Here is a 25002-nt window from a genome sequence, read left to right on the forward strand (position 1 = left end):
AAGTCTACTGTTTACAGTTGGACCTCTTTATCTCTGCAAAGCAGGCAGTCCGCTCTGCTTTGTGTCCACTCAGTGTCCACTTTCTCTTTGTGTTTCCCCTTAGGCTGTTGGTCCTGCTGTTCTTTCCACTGGGCACACATCTCCAACATCACTTAAATGGTCCATCTCAAATGCCACCTTCTCCTTGAAGTCTTTCCAACCTCCAGGAGGGCATGAGGCTTTTGTCCTATTCCAATTTCCAAAGCACTTTATTTCTTCTCCTATGACATTTTACTATGCTTTTCAGTGTGGTTCATTAATTATGGCCATTCTGAGCTTCTTGAGGACAGTAGCCAATTCTTATGGATCATCTTTTTTTTTTTCTTGTGCCGAACATAGCTTTTTCTGCACTGGAGCTGCCCAATAAATTCACTGAATTGTTTGGAAGAATTTGGAGCTTTTCATTGTTTACAGCATCCGCACTGCACCATCCACTTAGCTTTTTCAGTCCCCAAATCACGCTGCTGCTCTGCCATTTATTACTCCACCCTCTGCGCAAGCTGCAGCCTGCTGATAAGAGGGAAATCTTTCTGTGACAGTTTTGAATAAAATCAAGATGTTTATCATATTTCTTGCAAGTAGCGAAAGGATTAGAGTTTTACAATACCATTAGTTCCCTGATTTATGGCAAGATTTGTTTTTCGTTTTTGGTTCTTGTCTGTCTATTGAAAAAGAACTTCAGCTTAAAGTTTTATATTTATAGAATGCAATGGTGAATCAGACTGAAGTTGTGTGAGTTGCTTGACACTGTATAGTCCCAGAGAACGTTGGCTACCATTTCACCAGTAATGGCCTTTATTGAGGCAGCACAGAGCACGGAGTGAATGATGGCCACGGATGTGGAATGGACACAGAGAGTGTTGCTCAGGCTAAGGTGTGACAGAGCATTTTCTAGCATCCTGACTAACTTGCTGTGTGGCTCTGCGCATGTTCCTGCCCCTTTCTGGCTTGAGTTTTGCCATCTATAAATTGAGAAGCTTTCCGTGGATGAGCGCCGGGGCTTTGTCATTAAATAGGCATGGGTTTAGATTCAGGCTGTACCAAGTACTGACTGCGTGTGACTCTGGGCGAGTTCCTGACTATCTGAGCCTCAGTTTCTTCTTAGCACAGGCATAATGACGGCATGTGCCCCAGAGTGCTGCTGCGAGGCCTCAGTGGGTTAAAGCTCATAAACAGTGAAGTACAGTCCCTGGGGTACAGTAAGCGCACCCTGCAGTGTAGCTGTTACTCTTATTAATCTGGATTCCATGACATTCGAAATTCTGAAGCCACATGTAGAGTCATATGGGAAAGGTCTTGAGGAGCCAGGGGTGGGGAAGTGGTGAAGGAGGCGGTCTCGGAGGCAGCTGTGCGCTCCAGAAAGGGGCCGGCTGTGAACACTGTCCAGGAGAAGATGGAGATGCTAAGGGATGTGGTTATGGAGTCAGAGGAGCTATAGATGATGAGCACGGGCGGGAAATGGCGTCTAGTTGTCATTCAGTGTCTTGTTATGCAACTCCCAAAATGCTCTTTATCTTCTCCAGTTCATGAGTTTCCTAAGCAGTAGTCACACTTCACCTTCTAATAGGGCCAAGAGACACAACTTTATTGAGCCCATAAGATGTGACTGTACTACCTTGACACTTTACATATCTTATAACAGTTCATCCTTAAAAGAAGTATTGACTGGATTGAATCCTAGCTTTCCAATTTACCAGCTGTGTTTCCTTGGGCAAATTAATTAACTTCTCTGAGCCTCAGTTTCTTCATAAAATAGAGGTGTTAACGCTACCTAACTTATGAGGTTGTGTAATTTAAATAAAATTGTGTATATAGTAGCAGTTAAACACCACCAGGCAGAAAACTGGTAGTTTTATTTTTATTTTCATTGTTATTTTATATAATAACCCCCATTTTATGGATGAGTAAAATGAGGCTTAAGGAGACTAAGTTTCTGAACCAAGGTCATACAAGTCATAATGAGCAGAGCCGGGATACAAACCTAATTTGCTCATCTTGAGACTCCATACTCTATTCTTGTGCCTCTGTAGAAGGTAAGAGACAGAAGTAATGCCATACAATTTTGAAGAGACGTTCCCTCTGAGATTAGAAGACATTTTTATAAACACGTGAGCATCCTGCTAGCCTGGATAGATAGCCATTTAAATTGGTCTGGAGCCTTGGATGAAAGGTCAGATACTATCTGTGTTTTTAAAAAACTTGGTTGAGATTAGATAATTTAATTTCAATTGAGTCTTTCTCAGTGTAAATGCCATTAGGGGGTTACGTCATTTCATTCCAGCCTTGGTCCCTGAATTAGTATGGTCATCATCAGTATATGATCTTCTCATCAACAGGGCCCAAATGGGGGCCCATATGCCACTGCTTAATAATGAAATTCTTGGCCAGAACACAGACCACCGCCTTTCCATCCCACATTCGTTCTCCAAAGCCTTAGAGCAATCTCTCTTTATCACCCTTAGGATCTTGCCATGGAGGAGACTGTGAGTCATCTGTTACTAAGGCTTTGTGAAAGAGAAGTCAAGCCAGGGTTTCATAATTTCAAGTGAAAAGCTCCCGCTGGCTGAGTCAAGGCACCTTATCTGGTGGGACCTCTTGTCCCAGCTGGGCAGACAGTGGGCGGTTGGTGGAGGGGATGTGAGTCAATGGAAGGAACCAGGAAAGAGTAGTCTTATCAGGGTCATCCTGATTACTGCATCTCCTCTGCTCAACACAGAGCCTTCCGGAAACATTGAGCTTATAAAAGTAAAAGGGCAAAGTCATTCCAGAATTCTGTCTCATCTAATAGTAGCCCTCTCAGTGGAGAACAGTTTCTATTTATTTTCTAATTTCCTGAGATTTATTTGCTATTCAAACCTTCCTACAACAGCTGAGGGTTTCACTTGTGGTAGCCAGCATGATGGAAACAAACATGCATTCTGATTCCACCTCGAATTCTGCCCTCACCAGCTGGGTGATTTCTGGCAAGCCACTTACCCTCTGGCTTTCAAATTTCTCATGAAACAAATGCCCTAGCCTATCTCACAGATACCAAATTTCATTTATTCACTTGACAAAGGGATTTGTGCTGCTAGAGGAGAGAGAAATCAGTTTTGTTCAGTGGCCTTTGATGGCTTCCACTTAATAAGTGGGAAAAGATATAGTTACAAAAACTAGAAAGCCAGGCAAAAAGTGACGCCCATGAGGTTAATTAAGACACAGTATTCTAAAATGTAGAGGACTGGGCAAAAAATGCAAAGTATTATTAATGGTGTCATTATTATTATTTGTCCAGATGGGGAGTCATCTCTGATTTCTTTACCTTCTGTGCCTCTTCCATTTAGTCTCCAAATTCTCTTCCTTTGAAAAGACTTCTATCTAGTCTTTTCTCTCCAGTTTCAGTGCCACCTCTTAGATCTCTTTCCCCATCACCTCATACTAGATAATTACCACTATCTTCTAATTCTTTTCTCTTTACATCTGTCTATGTTAGTCTATTTTTTAAATCACACATATGCACACAACAACTAACAAAAAGAAAAAATAAAATTAACACCTCCCCCTAAAATTTTCCATATTCAACAACTCTACTCAAAAGCTTAAAGTGGTTCCCAGTTACTCATCGACATGTTGTCTACGCCCACAACACAATACCCAATTCAATAGAACGAGGACAAATGGCCCAGCCCCACTTCCTTCCCCAGCTCTCAGGTCCGCTTGTGATTTCTCCCCCCTCTGCTGCAGCCCACTCTGCTTTTCTCCCACCACATGCCACTTAAAGCCAAGGCCTAGTTCATGGCCTACCTCATCTGTGAAGCCCAATCCAGCCCACACTGGTCTGGGTCCACAGGACCTAATTCCCTGGAGCAACAACCATAATCTCCAAGGAAGGATGCTCTCAGGCCACGTGCAAAAGAGACACATCTCAAAGCATAAAACCACCATCAACAACAAACAGTGCAAACACTCTGTAATTGACAAGACCTGTAAGTCATATAAATAGTATACTTGAGATAGCATCTCAAGAGATGAAAGAATGAAACAACCTTATTAATCATCCCACGAATGTGCGGAATAATTGTTACCAATTTCATCATCATCTTGATCTTCATTCACACGAACTTTTATTAAATATTGGCTGAGTGCCAGGCATTGTGCCAGGTGCTAATAACATAAAAAAAAGCCTTGGAGCTTTTTATGGCAGTGTCTGTGGGCTTGATCTTAGGGTCGAAGATAACATGATTGAGACTCTATGGCTGCATTCTGTGGCTGTTTTTATCCTGCTGGCTTCCCTGAGTGCTGGTCACTGCAGCCAGCCTGCACTGGTGACAGACCCAGATGCCTGTGCCAATGGGGAACTGGTGAGTTGCTGTTCGACCCTTAGTGAGTCTCTTAGGGTATAACAAAGCATCATACCGACTAGGGCATCTGGAAAACCCAGTACTGATCACTACACACCAGCAAGTTTCATCTTTCCCTTTTCCTCATCAAGTGTAAACTACACTGCAACAATTTTACTGTAGTTCTAACATTTAGGGTTTAATAAAACTCTTTGAGAGTCTGATAAAATCTATAGCCTTTCTCCTAAAAATCTGGACATATGCACAGAATTTTTAATACATTTCCAAGGAATTCATTTATTCCCGGAAATAAAAACCCATGGTGAAACTAAAAATCCCTATGAGACTGAATTGATGGATATGACAATATCGACTTAAATAAGCCACAGAGTCCTCCCTATTGTCCTGCCTCTTTGTTATCTCAAAGTCATAAATGCAGTCTCCAAATGCCATTGTTGTCAAAGAACGATTTCATTGTAAAGATCATATTTCTTCACATAACATCTTTCTTTCCTCCAAACAGCTCTATGGAAATTATCTCATAAATAGTTACAGGTTGCCTATGTGCTAGATAAAGGAATATGTCATGGCCTTCCTGTACAGACTCTAATGCAAAGTCTGAAAGAGTTTTAGCAAATGGCTGAGATATTGGTGAATTGCTGAATCCAATCAGAAATCAGAATTATTTCACTCAACAGAGATTTATGGCATGCCTACTATGTGTCAGGCACTGTACTAGGCACTGAGTCCATTAAATCTCAGACTGCTGTCATGTCCCCTACTCTGTTGCAAGAGGAAAAACCCCATTCTTTTTGGAAATTGACTGCAATAAGTACAGCGCCCTAACCCAGTGATAATATCTTACATTTTAACAGCACACATGAAAGCAGTAGGCTGTGAGTTGATATGGTTTCTGGAAGCAGACAAAACTGGATTCAAATCCTAGTTTCCGTTACTCAAGCACTTGAGCTTTAGTTTTCTTATCTGCAAAACTGAAATTATTTTAGAGTGAAGGTCAGCAACCACGGTGGGCCAAGTCCAGCCGTTGGCCTATTTTAGTGTGATCCTTGAGCTAAAAATCGTTTTTACATTTGTAAAGGGTGTAAAAACAAACAAAAATCAACAACAATAAAAGAACTAAACAGACAAAAAAACAAAGGAGAAGAATTCGCAGCAGAGACTGTGTGTGGCCCCAAAACCTGAAATACTTACATCCAGCTCTTTATAGAAACAGTTTGCCGACTCCTGTTCTAGAATCAGCCTGCCTGCATTTGAATCCTTGTGGCCTCTTACCGGCAGCATGATCTTGAGCAAATTACTCAACTTCTGTATCTAATTTTCCTCATATGTCAAATAGGGATGATAATAGTACTTATTTCACATGATGTAAGGGTTACATGTGTTAACATGCATAAAATTCTGAGACTAGAGACTGCATATGGTGAAAACTTAATAAATGTTAGCTATTGTTCCTAATATCATTATTATCATCCTCCTCAATTCTTCAAAAGATGTTTGTGAATATTAAATGAGATAGTGTCTCATGAAGACCCAGTACAGGGCCCCTCTCACAGTAGGCCCCCAATCAATATCAGCTCATCTTTTATTGTTATCACCATCGCCATCATCATTATAGTTTTCAAAGCTCTTCCACATACATCATCTCATTAGAAGCTCCCAACAATCCGGTGGTTGGTGTTATGACCTCCCTTTAATAAATGAGAAACTGAAGCTCAGAGAAGTAACAGGATAGACACTGAACCAGGAAGAGGCAGAATATGGATCAGCAATAAATTTCATGTTCTGGGCCAGTGCATCCTCTTTCCACCACGTTGCCTCTCCATCAAAACATCTGAATATCTGTTGCTTGTTAGTTTTCTCCAAATGATATACTTTGAGTCCTGGGAGCCTGGCAAGGCAGGCAAACATGACTGCCTTCTTCCCTGGCAGATCTCTGCAGACAGGAAGCTGGGATAATTGGATTCCAGCCATTCGGTCTTAGGATTGCATTTGTAACTAGCCAACTGCTGATGACCAAGCCTAATGGAAAAAGCCGTGACCAAACAAACACCACCCCCCTGCAGGACCTCATTGTTTATGCTGCAGAGAGTGAAATTCATTAACAGCAGCCAATACCCTTCTGAGAGTTCCTATCCAGGACAGAGGTGGCTCCAGAAGGTGCCAGAGCTTAGTCTGCCCTTAGGGACAAGAAGAGGTACCTGGAGTAGGGAAGTGTGAAGCGAGGAGCCAGGACATTTTTGACAGCAGAGCTGGTGTGGTCAGATCAGAACTGTATTTTATTTGGTTTTGGCCAAAGGCCAAAACACATTTGAGCAAAATGTGCGCTCAAAGTGATGTTTAAAGTGAGTTATTAAGATCATAGTGGTACAGCCTTAGAGTGAGTTGATGACTGTAAAAATAGGTCACATTTCAAATTAGCTCGTGAAAGCAGTCCCTGTCATTTCCAGCCGACTTTAGCTTAAACCAATTTTAGCTCAGACTTTTTTTTAAGGCAGTAAATTCACATAGACTCTTTGGTTGGGCAATATGTAAAGTTGTGTGACCTGGTGGTGTTGTTGCAGAAATAATGAAAATTACCCCTAGGAAGCGCCAGCATTGCCCCTGATGGAGAGGGCAGAATATATGGAAGTGCACTTTGTAAGTAGGGATTTGCCACCCCAGGGGAAGCTAATGACCTGCCTGTGGTTATGGCAGTAAGCTTTGTTCCCAAACAGCTCTGTGACTTGCTCCCCAACTGTTGTCCAGGAGACTGAGGAAGAGGACAATATGACTTTCCTGCCCGGGAAAGACATCCTGTGGGTCCCTATGTTGGGCCAGACATAGCCTTCTCTTCTGAGCCTATGGCAAACGATTTTAAGGTATTAACTCAACATTTGTGGATAAGACCGTTTTAAGTAGCAAAGAGTTCCTCCAAGAGTAACAGAGGTGGAGCTAATAAGGAAAGCCAGGGCTCTTAGAATGTCAAAGCAAGTTTCAGGAGCTATCCAAATGTTTGAAGTACTCTGAACCATTATTCTAGGAGCCCAGCTCTCTGCCTGACCTCTTCACTCTGTCTGCCACCAAGGCTTGTCTTCTTGGCTTTCATTTTCCTAACACCTGCTGCCAGGCAGTTGGTTCCCCACCAGCCAATCCCTGACCTGTCACATCACCATCCAAACAACAGCCCAAGCAGCCTGCATTGTGCTGCTTCTTGTGTCTGTAACTTAGCCCAGCTCTGTCCCAAGCTGCTGGGGCTAAGGACCTGCCTGGACCGAACATGTCTGAACTTAAGAAAAGTAAGACTGACCAGTTAGCATGGTCTAGTGTGATCAGTTAAAGTCTTCCACATTGTCTGGGCAGGGGAAGGGGACGTGTGGCTTCTTTTCCCTTCCAACCTTCACAACACTAACCTCTTGGGTTTGCGGTAAGTAAAAAGTTAAATAATGGACATCAAAGGGCTTAGTAAGATCCTGGTCTGCATTACAAATGTAAGAAGCGGTCTCTGTAAATTAAAACGTGGATTCAACTGGGCATGGTTTTACATAGTCACTCTAGCCAGTGAGAACACAGCCAGCCAGAGGTCACGGGAAAACCATACTGTTAATTCAGCAAGGTTGACATGGACATGGGACCGTAATAAGATCTTTAATACAACTTATAAAATTTCTGAAAATCTAAAGTTTTATTTTAATCTTTTAAATTCTATCTTAACATTACTTCAATGTGTAACATTGATCACATCTCCCATTTTTAAGTGCAGTGCAGCACAAAAAAGCATTTGTAAGAATTATATCCTCTTCTGAGATTTTCACAAGGAAAAGCTTTTATGCCAGAATTTGCTCACTACTTTCAGACATGTCTTTAACTTACCTACACATTGCATTCTCGAAAGTTCACTCATCAGACTCACTAAGGGTTATAGCCAAGAAAAATAATAGTGTTATTTGCATTTAAAAGGAAATGTATAAATAAGTATGAGTAAATAAATAAGAGCAGTTAAAATTTTAATTAAATAATTAAGGTCTAATAAAATGGCACATATTTCTATATATGCTAAGTATTACTTATTTGTAATAGTTTATAATTATAGTATCCCACGTGTAATCCCAGACCCACAGGAATACTTGAAACTGCCGAATTGTAGCAGACCCAGGGCGAAGGTGTGGTCTCAGCTCCTCTTGCTCTAGAATACAACGTGGCTCCTAGCATTTGAATAGCTGGGTCCTGATTGTCTGATTTCCAGGAAAGCATGTCATGCAAACAGATTCCCAGATATTTAAATCTTCAACTGTTTATTTCTAGCCCACTGAAAGTTTCTGAGTTTCTTTCTTGAATTTTCACACCAGCGTGTGAATTATTGTGATTGGAAATATTCACAGAATGTACATGGTGATCACATGGTAACCCTTAGAGAGCTTTGTTAGTGAAGGATATCAAGGCCTATCATCAGACTAATGAAGGACTGGAGAGAACCAGTTGAAGGAAGAAAACGTTGGGGGTCCACATCACCATTTAATCACGTAATTAAAGTTTGCCTACAGTAGTACTAGCTGACATTCACTAAGCCCCAGGCCAGGCACGATGAGCACAGGATGAGCTCGCCTTGCTCCAGTTAACACTCACCATACTCACCCAGGGAGGCATTGTTGTTATTTCTATGTTGTCAGTGAGGAAATTGGGGCATGGGGAGGTCCAAGGTTGCAAAGCTTCTAAGTAATGGAGCTGAGATTAGAATTTGAACGTTTGGCTCTCACCCACCATTGCCTAGCTAATGGTCAGTAAAAAACCTAACTGGGATAGATGAATAAGTCATGATTCCTCCACCCAAGGGGCTTGTAATTTATCTGGAGATATGCTATTTAAATGCACATACAAGTTGCATTTATAGGCAGCTTATATTGTCAAATAAATTATAGAAGCAGAAAGTGCTATGTTTGTTTAAAAGAGGGAGAGAGACTATCATATTGAGATGGTCAGGGATGGCTGGATGGAGGACGTGGCCATGTAGACCCAACCATATTGTCAAAGATTCTTCAACAAAGACATAAGTGATGAGCTAAAGAAAGAGAAGAGGGCAGAAGAGGGTGTGGTCTGTGCTTTTTAATCTTACAATGAATTATTTTAATCAGATTGCTCTGAAAAATTCCAGTTCCAGGATCCTGGCTTTGTGCCTGGCCTCTTGCCTCATCTGAAGTAGAACCTGATGTTTTGACAAGGGAAGAGGTGGACAGAGTTGGGAGAGCCTTTTAGAACCTGGAGCCCTGAGGGGGTGGAGGGGACATTGGGATGGGTTTTCCTAATACAGGGGTTTGGGGCATCTCTGGGAAACACGAGGGAGCCGTGGATGGCTCTTCCTTCTTGAAATGGGACCCGGAGCTCTAGGAGAAAAGAGCCTCATTGCTTGCCTGGCCTGGAATCTGACGAGCTGGGAGCACAGGAAGCTCGAGCTTTTAGAAGCGAGGCTCTGAGAATCATGATGCTCACATTTTAAAGGTGTGTGCATCGGAGTCAGAGGGCCTTGGGGTTGAGTCACAGTTCTCCTTCTTACTAACTAGATTATCTTGGTCCCGTTGCATCTAAGCCTCAGGTTCCTCATCAGAATATGGGGGGTTAATACTACCTACTTCACAAGGTGGTCATGAATAGTATACGGGATTACTCATGTGAGGAATGCAGGATGGGACCTGGCACACACTAATTACTCAATAAGTGGCAGCTAGTGTTGAGGAAGAGGAAGTGGGCGGGGGTGGCTTTCTGTACATACCTTGGCCACAACACCGTGGAAATTAACTCAGAACACGTGGCTTTCATTCTGCCGTAGCTGCTAACTATCTGGGTGCCCTTGGACAGGTAGCTGTCCTCTCTGTGTCTGTGTCCTGACTTGGTAAATTAAGGTAGGAACCTGCACTATGAACCTCTCAGGTAGTCGTGAGACTCAAATGAGATACTAGCTGTAAAAGTGCTTTTTAGATGTACTGTGTGGTACAACCATGTTGTGATATAATTATATTCCCCTCCCTATCTTCCCTAAAGGCTCTTTGAAAAAATCTTATAGAGGTCACTTTGGTTTATAACATTATATAAATTTCAAGTATACGTCATTATATTTCGATTTCTGTATAGACTGCATCATGTTCACCACCAATAGTCTAGTTTTTATCCATCACCATATGTATGTGCCCTTTTACACATTTTTCCCTCCCCCACCCACTTCCCCTCTGATAACCACCAATCTGTTCTCCCTATCTATGTGTTTGTTTTTTTATCTTCCACATATGACTGAAGTCATATAGTAATTGTCTTTCTCCTCCTGACGTTTCTCGTAGCATAATACCCTCAAGGTCCATCCATGTTGTCACAAATGGCAAGATTTCATCTTTTTTATGGCTGAGTAGTATTCCACTGTGTATATATACCGCATCTTCTTTATCCGTTCATCCGTCGATGGGCACTTAGGTTGTTTCCAAGTCTTGGCTATTATGAATAATGCTGCAGTGAACATAGGGGTGCATGCATCCTTTCAAGTTAGTGTTTTTGTGTCCTTTGGATAAATACCCAGAAGTGGAATAGCTGGATCACATGGTAGTTCTATTCTTAATTTTTTGAGGAATCTCCATACTGTTTTCCATAATGGCTACACCAGTTTACATTCCTACCAGCAGTGTACGAGACACTTTGAGTCTACTAGAATGCTCATTAAGGCTAAGATTACCTGTCCACTAACCTTTATGTTTTCTTTCCTTTTTTCTTTCCTAACTTCTGCTTGGCTCTCCCTCATCTGTGGCTGTTTTCTGTTTCACCTAAAAGTGGCTGTTCCTCTGTCTCCAGCTTCCTCCTGCTCTTCTGCAATAGACCAGTTCCTGTCTAACTCTGAACGTGCTCTGTAAGTCTGTCCCTGCCTGTGTTATGAGTCTATGTCTGTCCATGCACTTCTTCCTACAAAACGTCCTTGGTTTCTGCTTGTTCTTCTGTCGTCACTGGACCAGGTTGAGTTCAGTGGACACATCAAATAACGGAAACATCACAGTTGTTGACACAGACCTGCTAAGCCCAGAGTTCCTTCTGGATCTTGATAGCCATGGATCTGAAGTCCAAAGATTCATATGGTTTGGAGGCTTTATTTTATTTTCTATTCATTAATTTGTAAACGTTGTCTTAGGCTTCCTCCCTGTTTTGGGAGCACAGCTTTCTCAAGTCCTCTGGGAGATGAGCACTTGATGGAGCTGAATTCAGCCAGTGGAATCACGGTCCTCAGAGGTTCTCTCATCTGGGTCATCCCAGGCCCCAGTTCATCCTGTATTTCCTTGGCCCTAAGTGGTGAACCCCTTTATGTTTCCTAAGCAAATGATTGTGACTAAATCAGGGTGGGTTTGTTTTTTGTTTCAGTTTTCTAAAACTGTTTTATTTTGAAACCTTTTATTTTATTCTGTCTATGGAAGGCTAGTAGAGAGAAAGTCCAGAGCCCTCCTATGTACCTTTCTCACAGCTTCCCCTGATGCTAACATTTTACAGAACCATGGAACATTTATCAATGCTGGGAAATTAGCATTTATTCAGTACTACAGAATTTATTTGGATTCCTCCAGTATCAAATCAGATTTTGAGTAACTTTGCTCAAAGTTGTTATTTTGAATTTCCCTTATTAAGTTGTCTTACATTACAGAAATGGCCTTGAGAGATGTTTGAAATGTTTTCCTCTGCACTAAATGGCCCCTGTTGGTTTCGCTGTGTTGATTTTTGTTGACCGTCTTTTGTTTGTTTTCTCTCTGCACACATCAGCTGTCATTTTTTCCCGTAATCACTTCGTCTACCACTAGCCATGCACATCTCCCTTCCCCTCTGGTTTCCAGTCTCTGTTCCTCCGCGTGTGGAAGAGCCACGTTTTCTAGAGTTGTATGCAAACTAAGTTTAAATATTCTCTGAGTAAAAAGCCAAGGAAGACTACGAGAAAAATCGACACCTTTGTAACAATTACTCTCATGATTCAGAGGCCTTTAAAAAGAACAAACAAACAAACAAACAAAAACACGGCGTGTGGGTTTCTAGATATTAAGGTCACTGGATGCCTGACCTTTGGATAAATGAGGTGTTGTGAGTGAAAGATTCACAGAAACACATGCAAACACCTGCCCCTCTGGGAGTTCATTTTCTCTTGATTCCTCAGATTTTCCTAAATTAATGGCTTAAAGGGAAAAAAGTCATATCTCCACAACCTGAACTGTGTTTCCTTCTCCCTCCACACACATTCTTTCTCTGACTCCTTGAGACCTCCTCCCTTAGTCAGCTTGGGCTGCTACAACAAAATACCATAGGTTGGGTGGCTTGACCCACTGACATTTATTTCTCACAGTTTTGGAGGCTGGGAAGTCCAAGCTCAAGGTACCAGCAAATTCAGTTTCTGGTAAGAATCCTCTTCGTGTCTTGTAGACAGATCCCTTCTCATTGTATCCTCACATGGCAGAGAGGGAGAGTCTTGCGGGGAGGAAGAGAGAGGGCATGAGTGCTCTGGTCTCTCTTCCTCTTCTTATGAGGACACTGATCTTATCATGAGAGTCCTGCCCTCATGATCTCATCTAAACCTAATTACCTCCCCAAGTCTCCACCTCCAAATACCATCATATTTGGGGATAAGACTTCAATGTATGAATTTGGGGAGGGACACAAACATTCAGTCCATAACCCCTTCCTATCCTATACCAGCTGGAAAATATCCCTTTTTCATCTTCAGACTCCCAGCTTCTCTGCCAAGGGGTTTCCATGGGAATGACCCCAGCCCATGATGTGATTTTTGTGCTATGGTGGCTTTCTCAGTCTCCAACCCATGGAGAGACTGAGAAGCAGAAATACCCACAGCAGGGCTGTTTCTGAAAGAGGGATGTGTGGAGGGGGTTACGCCTCCCCTCCCCCTCCAGAAGATATGGAATTGAACATAAAAGATGGAAAGCAACATTGCACATGCAGAGCTTTTCTGAGTGGTGCAAAGCACAGGGCTACTGTGCAGACCAATGAGAGAACAGTTGCCAACATCCTTTGTAATCAATACCGGTGCCAGGCAATGTGGGGGAAGATTGTCTCCTTCTGTAGTCCATTCAGTAAATATTTCTATAGATTTTATGATATTCTATACTCTATGTGGTGTTGTGAGCTACATAACAAGTATTAAAAAGAAATAAGGTTGTCTATTAAAAAGAAACAAGTTCTAATAGCAAAAAGGGCTCTGGGTTCTAGCATGCCTGGGTTTGAATCCTGACTTTGCCAATTGCTTGCTGTGTGACCTCTTGCAAATCTTAACCTCCCTGAGTTTCAGTTTTCTTATCTGTGAAGTGGAGACATATAAAATAATAGTGCTGACATCATAGACTCATTGTAAGCGTTAAGTGCAATAATATTGAAAAGCACATAGTGCAGGGTCTGGTAGAGAGGGCTGAAAGATTTTACCTCTTATAACAGAAGATATGGACTCTGCCTTCCAAGAGTTTCAGGAAGCCAGACACATGCCCGACCAGATACCTAACATTAGCAGGTAATTTGTGTCCGTATAGACAGTGAATGCTGAAGGGTAGTGGAGAGGTTTCAGGAAGAGATGGACATTGAGTGGGGTCCTAAAGGGTGGGTGGGATTTGGATGTGGCAGAGTGTTGGAAGTCATTGTAAACATGAAAGCCAGGGACCATGCCACCATGACCAGGGACCATTGTAGACATGAAAGCCAGGGACCATGCCACTTAGTAACACTTTGGCCTAAAAGCATTAGAATGCCTTACTAAAATTAACTTAAACAATAAAGTCATTTATCAATTTATAAGAAAGAAAGTCCAGAGTTTGGTAGTTTCAAGATTGGTTAATTCAGTGATTCAACAACATTGAGGAAGACCCAGATGATTTTCCTCTTTCCGTTCTGCCGTTCTCAGCCTATTGTTTTCATTTTGGGATGATCCTCTCAGAGTCACAAAATAACTGCCACACCTCCAAACATGGCACGCACCTTACATAACATAACCAAATGCAAGAAGACAAGGTAGACTCTCCTTGCACTTCTCTGATTCAGGAGGAAAACATTTAGCAGCACACTTCCCTAGCAGACCCTCAGGTCCCATTGGCCAGGAGAGGATCATAGGCCAAGCCCTTAGCTGCAGTGCATCTGACATTTTCACCTCTACTAGGAGACAGGCTCTGCCAGAAGGAAAGAAGAGAGAGTGGGTGTGAGATTTTGGGTATGTAATTCTGTGTTTACCACAAGTTGTAAGTCCATTCATGCTTCCTAAAGAAAAACAAAGGGAGATTTACTGGAAAGATACAGGGCTATCCCATGGATCCCCAGAGCAGGAAGTTTACTGGACTTCACTGGGGCTAAAGTAAGGAATAGGGGTGCTCTCGGGGACTAGCTTTCCTCTTTCTGAGGCCGTAATCTCTTGCTTACTTTGCACATCATCTTCATTCTTTTCTCTTTCTGGACCACCTTTCTCTGCTTCTATGAAAACATGGACCAAACCTGACTCCCCCAGACAGCCCTACCCATTCTCAGTTCAAACACTAACACCCTGATAGCGTCCCCAGTCCCCGGTCACATAGTCCCTGCAGATACAAGTAGAGTGCTCTGACTTGGGCCTGACGTCTCCTGCTGGACTGTGGCCGGGAGGTAGAGCCTGGTGCTGGGGTGGAGCTCACTCCTCAGATAGAGAGAGATAGGACCGGAGAACACCACCACCGGTGGTGCTACAGTGAGGAAGCACATTTAGGAGACTTTGAGGCCCTGAGGGCATGGGGTAGGGGGAGGAGCACACTTAAAGGAAATATCCCTTGTTTTGGAATAGTTATAAATGCCCCTGTAACAATGGATCACAAGGTGTAGATCCACTGATAACCAAAGAGAGGACCTGAGGCCAGGATCCCTCAACCACTCAGAATATCTGTTTTCTAGTGATGAAGATAAGCTAGTCCAGAGTGGAACAACCAAGAAGCTGAGGGAGAATTGAAACTCTGTTCTATGAGGACTCTGAAGAACTGGAGGGGTTTCTCCTGGACAGGAGAAGCCCCAGGTGGTTGGGGGCCCCTGGTTCATGGCATCAGCATCCACTTAGTTGCCCAGGCTAAACCCACACTCCCTCGGACACTCTTCTCAGTCCTTCTAATTTGCCTCTGGGCTCCCACTCCCACCTCACTGTAGTCCATGCTACACACTGCAGCTAGAATGTTCTTCTAAAACAAGAAGTCCTCATGAAGCAGCTCTGCTTTAACCTTGGCCGGCTTCCCACTGCTCTCAGGATGAGCACAAAGTTCACAGCATGGTGCACCTCACTGAGTCCTCGCCCACGTCTTAAACTGACGCTCACACTGTTTCACTCTCACAGCAGCTCCTGCCCCCACCACAGTGGGCCTTTGCGCTTGTGGGTCCTTTTGCCAGCACCGTCTCCCCTTTGCCTGCTTACCCCCTACCCATCTTTCTCATCTTCACTTCCTTGGTCACGTCCCCCTATGACGCGTTCTCATAGCACCACCGAATTCCTCATTCCTAACACTTCTCGTGACTGTAATTTTGCATCTAACTGTGGGTCTCTCGCACTATACTGCGAGCTTCAAGGGGACAGGGACTCTGTAGATTTTCCTCACCACCCCCCCAATAACTCCAGGACATGGCACAGTGCCTGGACTGTGGTAGGCACTCAAAGTATGTTTTTAAATAAGTGGCTGAATGAATAAATGCCTAGGATTTGAAGGTCTCCTTCCTCCCTGAACATCGAGAGAACACCCGATGCGAGAGCTTTGTTTCCAGGTGATGGGGCTCCAGCTTTTGTGAAACTCTCTTCAAACCCATGCACCTTATATCTTAATAATTAAAACATCTTCTTGCAAACACCCCTGTAAGAGCACTGCTGTGCAGCGGAGGGCAGGGGATGGGTAATGAAGTCTGATCATTTCCTCATAGTGCTCGGCTGGGCAGGCGGATGGGCTGTTAGTGTGTGGCTGATGACGGCATTCTGAGCAGCGTGCTAATTGCTCAGTGAATGAATTGTAGACACAGGTAATTACCAAAGCTATTATGACTCCTGTTGTCCTGTTTGAGCAAATTCATGCCGAGCGGGGGGAGCAACCCAGCTTCAGGGGAGCTGCCTCCTGGCTTGCTGTTGCTTGGGAAACAGCAGTGAGTTTTTTCATCTGGACTCGAACTGCCTGGGTACACCCATACATCTGGGGTCTGCTTTCCACCAGTGCAGCTGTGAGACCGCAAGTAAGATCTTACACCAGCAGAACCAGGGGACTTTTGTCCTTCTGTCAGATACTCTCTCTCTGGGGCTGTTTCTTTGTCTGTAAAGCCATCTTGAAGGTTTCTTTCAGCCCTGGGATCAATTGCTGAGTGAACAAACATCTGGTCGATTACTAAGGAATGGATTTCTGCATTGAATCAGCAATAAAGTACTGAGTTCCAGTCTTACCTTGATCATCAAATAGCAACAGTACTAATTGCCCTTAACGGTGTGCTTACTCCTTGGCAGGCGCTATTCTAATAAGCAATTTTGTGGATTATCTCATTTAATGCCCACAACAACCGAGAACGTTTGGAGTAATTCACAGAGCTATTCAATACCAAAGTCGGGATTTAACCCAGGCATCCTGCCTTAAGAGCCTGTATTCTTAACCATTCCTGCGTAACTCCTTCTCTGACCCTGGGAAAGTCACATTTTCTGAACCTTGGTTTTCTTAACAGTGAAGATTCCTACACCCACTCTGTCCATCCTCTCTCTAAGCCCTGTCTAGATGTTAATTTTATCGTCACAACAAAGCTGTGAGGTAGGTGGGACTAATCTGCTGGACCAGGTCACACAACTAGTAAACGGTAGAGTGAGGATTTGAATGGTGTGCTGTTTGCCTTCAGTATCATGTGCTTTCTTTTCCTCAGTGTTCCTCAAGCTGAGACTGCGTAGATCCCCATGATATGCCCGTAGGCTGCTGGGGGTTCATGCATCCTAGTCTGAGAAATGCTGCGTGAAGTTAGCCATGGTCCCTGCAGCATCAGAGTGGACCCGAATGCAAATGCGAGCCTGAATTAACCAGGCAGTGTGAGAGGGTCTCAAATCTGCTCGAATGAATTGTTATTTACCATGAAAGTGAAAAATACCAAATTAAAAACATATGTCTCACGGAGCCTTGGGAATTCCTAAGCCCAGGGAATGCCTCTGCAGGCCAGACTCCATCTGAAAGGCACTGCCCTCTGCTTGAGTCCTGCCAGGGAAATCCCAGACTAGTTCCTCCTTTCTGTGTGCATCACCACCATACCACGGCAAGAGCACCCACCCAAATGGTGTCGTTAGAAGACGTGCTGTTTGCCCACCCCACCTTTAATGAGAGTGGCTGCTTTTCCGCTGCACTCAGGATAAAGGGACACTCTGCCGGAATATCCACTCCATCCCCACACCTCTCTTCCAGTTTTTCCTGAGCGACTGGCTTATCAGCACGTGAGAAATGGACACTTAGGAGAAAAGAGTGAAAGGCAGCTGTAGAGGTGTGCCTGCGTTCCATGGCAGCAAATCTTACGTGATCAGAAATCTCATTTGAACGTGATGTGGGAGAAGGTGCCATGGATCGCCAGCGGAAGTGACTTAGCCGTGAAGCGGGGGAAGGTTCAGGAGTGTGTTTTGAGTTTGAGTGTGAGCATCATGGGCGCTGTGACCTGACATAAATTGCTTAACTTCTCTGAGCTTCTTTTCATCTGTAAAGTAGGTCTAAGTATAGTAGCCACCACTTAGGGTTGTGAAAAGTGTATGATATAAATGACACAATGTATGGGATTACTAAAAATGGTGCCTGGCACACATCCTAATTCCTCAATAAATTGAGCTATGTATGATTTCTTATGATTATCATTCAAGTTTCTCTTGCACAAGCATCCACTTCAGGCATATCCTCACACCTCAGACACTGGAGTGCAGCCCATTTCATGGGGGTGTTTGGTTCTGAGTCCTTTATTGAAGACCCATATTTGAGTCAATAAGCAATGCCACTCAGGGGCAAGAGCAACAGGTGGGAGTCTGAGTGTGGTCCTGGCCAGGCTCTGCCACTCCCTTAGTATGATGCTCAGATACTCAGGCAACTGCTCCCAGCCTCCCTTTTCCCCTCTCTGTATGATATCAGTCTCATCTCCTGGCCTGTAGAGCTACTTACAAAAGGAACCGTGGATGGGAAAGTCGGTTGTTGCTGCTTTAGTGTGTATGCTTGCCAAAAGCGGGTTGTGATTCTGAAAAGGGGGAGAAAGGTAAGATCTGGGAGCCTTCTATTTCTTGAGTCCTCTTAGGTTTTACCTATCAAACAAGTAAGGTGGAAAACATTTCTGAACAGTAACCTGCTGTACACATATTGTCGTTGTTATTATGTACTCATGATGAGGTATTGAGGGAAAGAAGTAAATAGAATAATTCTGGTTTCAATATATTGAGATTCTACTGTGTGCCAGACCCTGTGCTAATGTTTTTCATGTACTATGTGACTTAATCCACACGCCAATACTGTGAGGTGGGTATCATCACTGTTGGTTACAGAGGACGGAAGTGAGGCACAGAGAGGTTAAATAACTTGCTAAGTATCACAGAGCTGGTGAGGGGGAACTCGGTCTGTCTGGCTCAAGTCACGCTTGAGGTCACAGTGCCACATGACACAGCCTCTAGTTGGTGAGACAAGGCAAGGGAAACATAGACACACATGACAGAATCTGAGAAAAGTTGTAAAGGCTAAACCTTCTGGTGGAATTAAAACAACAGCAAACTGCTCTCTCACCCGGATTATTGCTGTAACCTCTTAATTGGCCTCCCTGTCTACACCCCACCTCCATTCCATCTACTCTCAATAGTGCTAGCTGAGAGGGCATTCAGATCATGTCAGGGCACTGCTCAACCCCACCATGGCCCCCGTCACATGGAGTAAAGCCACAGCCTTATGGGGATCTACAAGCCATGCCCCCACCTCCCACACACTCTGGCTTTGGCTCCTATACAGACCTCATTTCTCAATTCCTTCCATCCTCCCCTCATTCTTTCTGCCTCAGCCCCCAGCATCCTTGCTGTTCCTCAGACATTCCAGACAGGATCTAGCCTCAGGGCCTTTGCATTTGCTGTTCCCTCTATCTGGAAGGTTCTTCTCCCAGATATGCACATGCCTCTGTCCCCCACTGTTATCTCATGGGATCCAGTCAGGAGACAGAAACCACACCAGTTATTGAAACAATATTTTAATATAAAAAATTGTTAATTAGGCATATAGTTGTTAACTACTGAAAGGGTATAAAAGAACACTCTAAGATATTACGGAAGTAGAAACTCCAGGACACAACTACTGCCTCTAGGGCTCAGGGACCAAGGGGAACAACCACAAAAACTTAGAAAATTAGAGGAGGGGCCCCACAGAGCAGAAACTTAGATCTCTGACAGGGAGGCACTGGCCCGATAGAGCTGATGTCTCTGAGGGGCTGCCGTGAAGCTGATGAAGCAGGAGTTGGGAAGACTGTAAACGAGACTCAGCTGCTGCTACAGAAAGGCGCCATCTCTGCTGGGCTGAAGAAGCGTTTCTGGGGCAAGGCTCGCAGGCACCACAAGCAGACAGGAAGCTCACAGGAGAAGCATTTCCTTCGCGTAGGCTTCCAGTTCCCCTCCAGCGCCCCCTGTTGGAAGATCCTGATAGAAGCCAGCCTGCAGAGCCCACGTTTGGTTTGCAGCATCACAAAGCCAAACACAGAGGGGCAGTTTTGAGGCTGAGAGTTTATGACCGAATAGGTGGAAAACTCACTTCCCTAAGGTCGTTACTCACGTGTCTCACTGGGACCTTCCTTGGCCACCCTCATTAAGAGTGCATGATCTGACCCTTTCTAGAGCCTTTCCCACTTAATTCTCCTCAGCACTCATCTAGCAGGTGCTTGGGGTTCCTCCAGTCGTATCCCCTCGGCTCACCCGCACCTCAGCAGCAGTGGCAGTGGACGGTTCTGTGAGAGCTCAGACTGGTGCCCTTCACTTTGTGTTCCTCAGCTGACACCTGCTTCTAGCCAGCTAAGGGGACTTTTTATTCTAGATCAGGGTTTCTCAATCTTGGCACTCTGGGTGTATGGGGCCAGATAATTCTTTGTTGTGGGAGACTATGCTGTGTATCGGACAACGTTTAGAAGCATCCCTGGTCTCTATGCACTAGATGCTAATAGCACCGCCCCTGCCTTGACAACCAAAAATGCCTCCACTTGTCCCTGTTGAGACCCACAGTTCTGAATTTATACTGGTCATGGGCTGTGTGAGAACAGTTAAGCACGTGGGTGCTGGCATCCAGTAGACTGGGTTTGATTGGCTGTATCTTTGCACATTTCCCGTATTCCCTTGGGCAAGTCGTTGAAGCTATGTGTCATTTTGCTTAGCTGAAAAATGACCATAATACTATCTCCCAGGGCTGTTGTGAAGATTGAATAGGGTAATGCTTGGAGAGGGCTTAGTCTAGTACCTGGTTCATACCACCCAATCGAGAGAAGTGAGCACTAAATTAGTTTATCAAAGCACCTCATAAATGTAATTCATGAGAACCTACCAACAAGCTGGTTGTCAACATATGATGCCAAATAACTGACTGTGTGTTTAATTGTTTTACTGACCGGGCTTGACACTGGCCTCAGGGAAGTGAGTGGTGATAGCGTTCCTAAATCCTGTAGAAATTTCACAAGAGTAACTGCCAGATGCTGGAATCTGGGTTACTGATGACAAGACCTACTTGCAATTGAGACTGATTAAATGGAATTAACATATTGAGCGCAACTGTGTGGTACTGCAGAGAAATAATAAACATTTGTCAAGTAGTAAATTTCACTGAGATGCTTAGAGTCAACTTGCTGTTTGATTCATCTAATTGACTTACTCTTCCAAAATGTCACCAAAAGGAATCAAAGGAACAAATACAGTGACATTGTCTTTCAGGCTCTGAGTGGTTTATCGCTCTCTAAAGTCAGCACTCCGGTATTGCTGAACCCAGAACCGTGGCTGGTGGAGGGGACTTAGCATGTTGAGGTTCAGCTTGAGGTGGTACATAGGGTCCATTTTGATGAGTAACACAGGAGCTCCAGGCTTCGTTGGGAGGAAAGAAATCTGGGTTCTAGTCCCAGCTCTGCCACTCACTCGCTGTGTAACCCTGGGCCTGTCGTTTCCTCCAGGCCTTTCGTTCCTCACCTTTACCATGAGCAAGTTGGGTGTAGTTCTTTGGCTTTCCTTCTCGATGGAGTCCCACCTGCTTCCCGTCCCACCTCGCCATGCTCTGAGAAGCATGCAGTAGAAAGGAAGTCAAGAGTGGTGGGAGTGCTCTCTTTGGTGCATTTGAAGGATTTCTGTTGAATTCTCACGTTTTCTTTTCTTCCTCCCTAGGTATACAGTTCTGCACAGTGGACATCACCAGGAACTTGAGAAACTGCCCATACACAATGACCCAGAATCCCTGGAATCGTGCTTCTGATTGAAGACGTGGCTCACAACTAAGCCATTCATTCCCATCTGTGTCTGCATGAAAAGGACACCCTGGCATCTCTCCTGACCCTCATCACCACCAGTGAGGCATGAGGCAGCGGGGCCGAGGGCCCAGGGAAGGTACATGGAGGTCAGCGTTGGACAGGACCCCAGGCCAGAGCATGGAGGATCTCAGAGTTGAGAAGGGACTTCAAGCATCGTCAGATCGAGCCTCCCACCTGACGCAAGGGTAGTATCCTCCATAGCATTCCTGGAAGTTGGTCAGTCTCTGCTTGCACACCTCCAGGGACAGGAGCTCACTACCTCCTAATACAGTTTCTTTTATTGTGGGAAAGCTTTAATTATAAAGACGTTCTTTCCTTTGTTGGAACACAAATCTGTCACTGCTCCAGCTTCCTTCTGGGGCCATGCACTTGGCCCTCTCTTCCCTTTGAGAGCCCTTAGATATTGGAAGACAATGATCTGCCACCCACCCAACCTTTTAAATCTCTCTAAACTAAACAGCTCTGATTTCCTCTCCATTCTGGCCGTCTTCTTCTGGATGTGCTTTGGTGGGTGAATCAATCAAGGCTCTTTTAATGAAGTTGGGTTATCGATGCCAAGATGTCTGTCCAGAAGCCCTGAAATACTGACAAGTACTGAAGCATCAATATTTTTTGGTTTATAGATATGAACATTTTTCTTTTCCTTTTTCTTGAGGATAGACTTTGGAAACTCTGCTTAAGTTTTGGTTTTGGATCCATTACCAAAAGGCAGCTTTACAGCTGGTCTGAGATGTGTGTTCGTGTCTTTAAAGATGACATTTTCTCATTAGCATACTGGCGTTGAGGTCATTTGCTCAAGATTCATTCCCCTCCTATGACAATGGGAAAAGGACTTCGACCTTCACTGAGAATGTTGATGGAGAATGGCCAGAGTGACAGCTCAGATTTGGGGAGGGAAACGCAGTTGCTCCAATAAGACCCCTCTTTGGGGCTTTTGGGGCCCTGTGCTGAGGCAGTGCCTGGTCTCAGGCAGGGTGGCCTGCTCCTTTGGGCAAAAACTTAACCACAGACCAGCTTACTTTCTTGAGAAACTTCACTGGCCCCTTCCAGTGAAGCTCCTGGAGTTACCACTTCTTCTACATCTTTTCCAGCATCTCACTTCCTCCAAGTTCCTAATGAGATGCTTCCCTGATGTCAAAGCTGCCAGCAAATTATTTTGTCTTGAGGTGAATTATTCCACCCTGGGATGAGACTCTGGGGGCAGATTTTTTCAGTTGTCTCTCTTTTGGCTGCTGATAAAAACCGTGTTGAAAGTATTGATTGCTGGTCCTTATAGGGAAGCCTAAGAAACAGCGATATGGATGGTGGTGGGCGGCATGTATATGTCACACACACTACAGACATAGATATGCCAGAACTTTCTAACCTCACCAGTTCCCCTTGCCCTTCTCCTTGGTCTGTTGACCCTGCTTTCCTTCCTAAGTGGTCTTAGAAGCCACAATTGCCTCATCACCTACTTCATCTGGGAGGGCGGAATCCATTAGCCCTCCTCCTCTCTCTGTCCCCAGATATGATGAAGAATGGCCAGACTCCACATAGGACTCAGGTGACCAACCACCCTGGTTTTAGCACTGAAAGTCCCACATCCCAGGAAACCTCTCAGTCCAGGCCAACCAGGCTGGTTGGTCACCCCACTGATGGGACCCTCCGTGTGCTGAGGATTAATAAGCCTCCTCAGAGTTGCATTCCCCTTTTTCACTTTTTCATGGGAAAGGCAGAGATGAGTGAATTTGGGGGTCCAGAGTTCTCCACATGTTGTCTGAATGTGGTCTCTGTTCTCGAAGCACAAAGAACTTCTTAGGGAAGGACTAAGACAGAAATCACAGAACCAGATCGCAGCAAAGAGAAACAGGTCTAGTGCTTTGAGGCAGCCGGTAAACTTTGCTCGCTGCCCCCAAAGTCGATAGGATCTACTATTTAATGCATGCATGCTTACACACAAATACAGGAGGATTTCTTCCCTATGAAATGCTTCTCTTCCCAGGAGCTTAGCAAGCATATCTGCTTATGTAAAATGTAATTTCTCAGTGGCAGGTCTCCCATATTAAATGGTAACTTGGATTCAGCAGGGATCTGCAGGTTACAACATAGGTGGGAAAATGAGTTCTTACCATATCATGGGTCCAAATCTTCCAGACTCTCTGGACATGCTTCTGTGGGCCAGCCCATCGTTGGTGTCTGTAGAGGTCACCAGCACCCCAACCAGGGAAAGGACAGCAATTGTAGGAATAGGACCCCTCACCATTGTCAAGAAGATGAGCTCCTTTGCAGAGAGGACCTCACAAGCAAACTTGGTTGTCTCTTCGGACCAGGGCTTTGTTGGAGGTTCACAGGACAGGACCAGACTTGCTCTGTCTGGACAGCTGCTAGCCTGGCATAAATTACATCTCTGGCTTCCAGGAATCCAGGTAATATAACATGTGTATGGAAGACTCAGAAGGAGGAGCCTTAGAACTTGTTCAAGGAAAGAGGAGACCTATATCTCGCCTTCTTCTCTGAGAAGGCCACTCTCCTCCACGAAGCCTGCAGTGTGAAGAAGAGATGCCCCGGGGGAGGAGGGGCATGTGCTCCCAGCCACATCTGCTAAATTAGCCTTGACAATCCCTGGAGTGATGGATGCTGCAGCCAGACTGTCCCATGTCTGGGATAGTGGGGCTTCACCCGTGCTTCTTCTTAACTTGACTCTCCAGCCCACGGGCCGTCCGGTAGAAGCCCTGAAACTCCCCAGCCAGCTCACGATCAGCAGCTAGAAAGCAAAAGTGAGAAAAACCGACTTCTTCAACTGACACCTGAGGACGGGAGGACGGGTTGGTAGAAAAAGTGGTTCTTTCTGAGATTCACCTTGTCATCTCACCGACCTTTCTACTTCATGCTGCTAGCTTGCTCTGTTCTCGGGCAAATTGCTGTCTAGCTGGGGCATGGTGGGGTGGGCGTGGGGATGGATGAGGGAGGGGATCCAGGGAGGGGCTGGGGAGTGGCTGTAACTAAATTGCCTTTAATATTGTCTTCAAGTAAGAACAAAAATATTATCTCCTTGGTGCTGTGCTGTCTACCCATTTTTCTCCCTTTGGTGAGTGATCAATGTTGCTTTTCTCTTTTTCTCTGTTACTTGGCTTTCCTCTGG

General features: G+C 44.6%; 1 protein-coding gene across 8 annotated transcripts in view; it reads left to right on the forward strand.

Moving 5' to 3' along the window:
- Window positions 1–25002, forward strand: part of HTR4 (5-hydroxytryptamine receptor 4) — a 172653-nt gene that overhangs the window by 142767 nt on the left and 4884 nt on the right. For 6 of the 8 annotated variants that reach the window (XR_011505777.1, XR_011505776.1, XR_011505782.1 and 3 more), the window contains one exon: window positions 21736–24685. Coding sequence is in view for 1 of the 8 variants with exons in the window: in XM_070517235.1 (XP_070373336.1) it covers window positions 21736–21823 (88 nt within the window). In the remaining 7 variants the exon portion in view is untranslated. Of the gene's footprint in view, window positions 1–21735; window positions 24811–25002 lie in introns of those variants that run through there. The other 2 variants (XR_011505781.1, XM_070517235.1) reach the window with 2 other exon arrangements.

This window comes from Equus asinus, chromosome 9 (assembly GCF_041296235.1).
Source record: "Equus asinus isolate D_3611 breed Donkey chromosome 9, EquAss-T2T_v2, whole genome shotgun sequence".
NCBI lineage: Eukaryota > Metazoa > Chordata > Mammalia > Perissodactyla > Equidae > Equus > Equus asinus.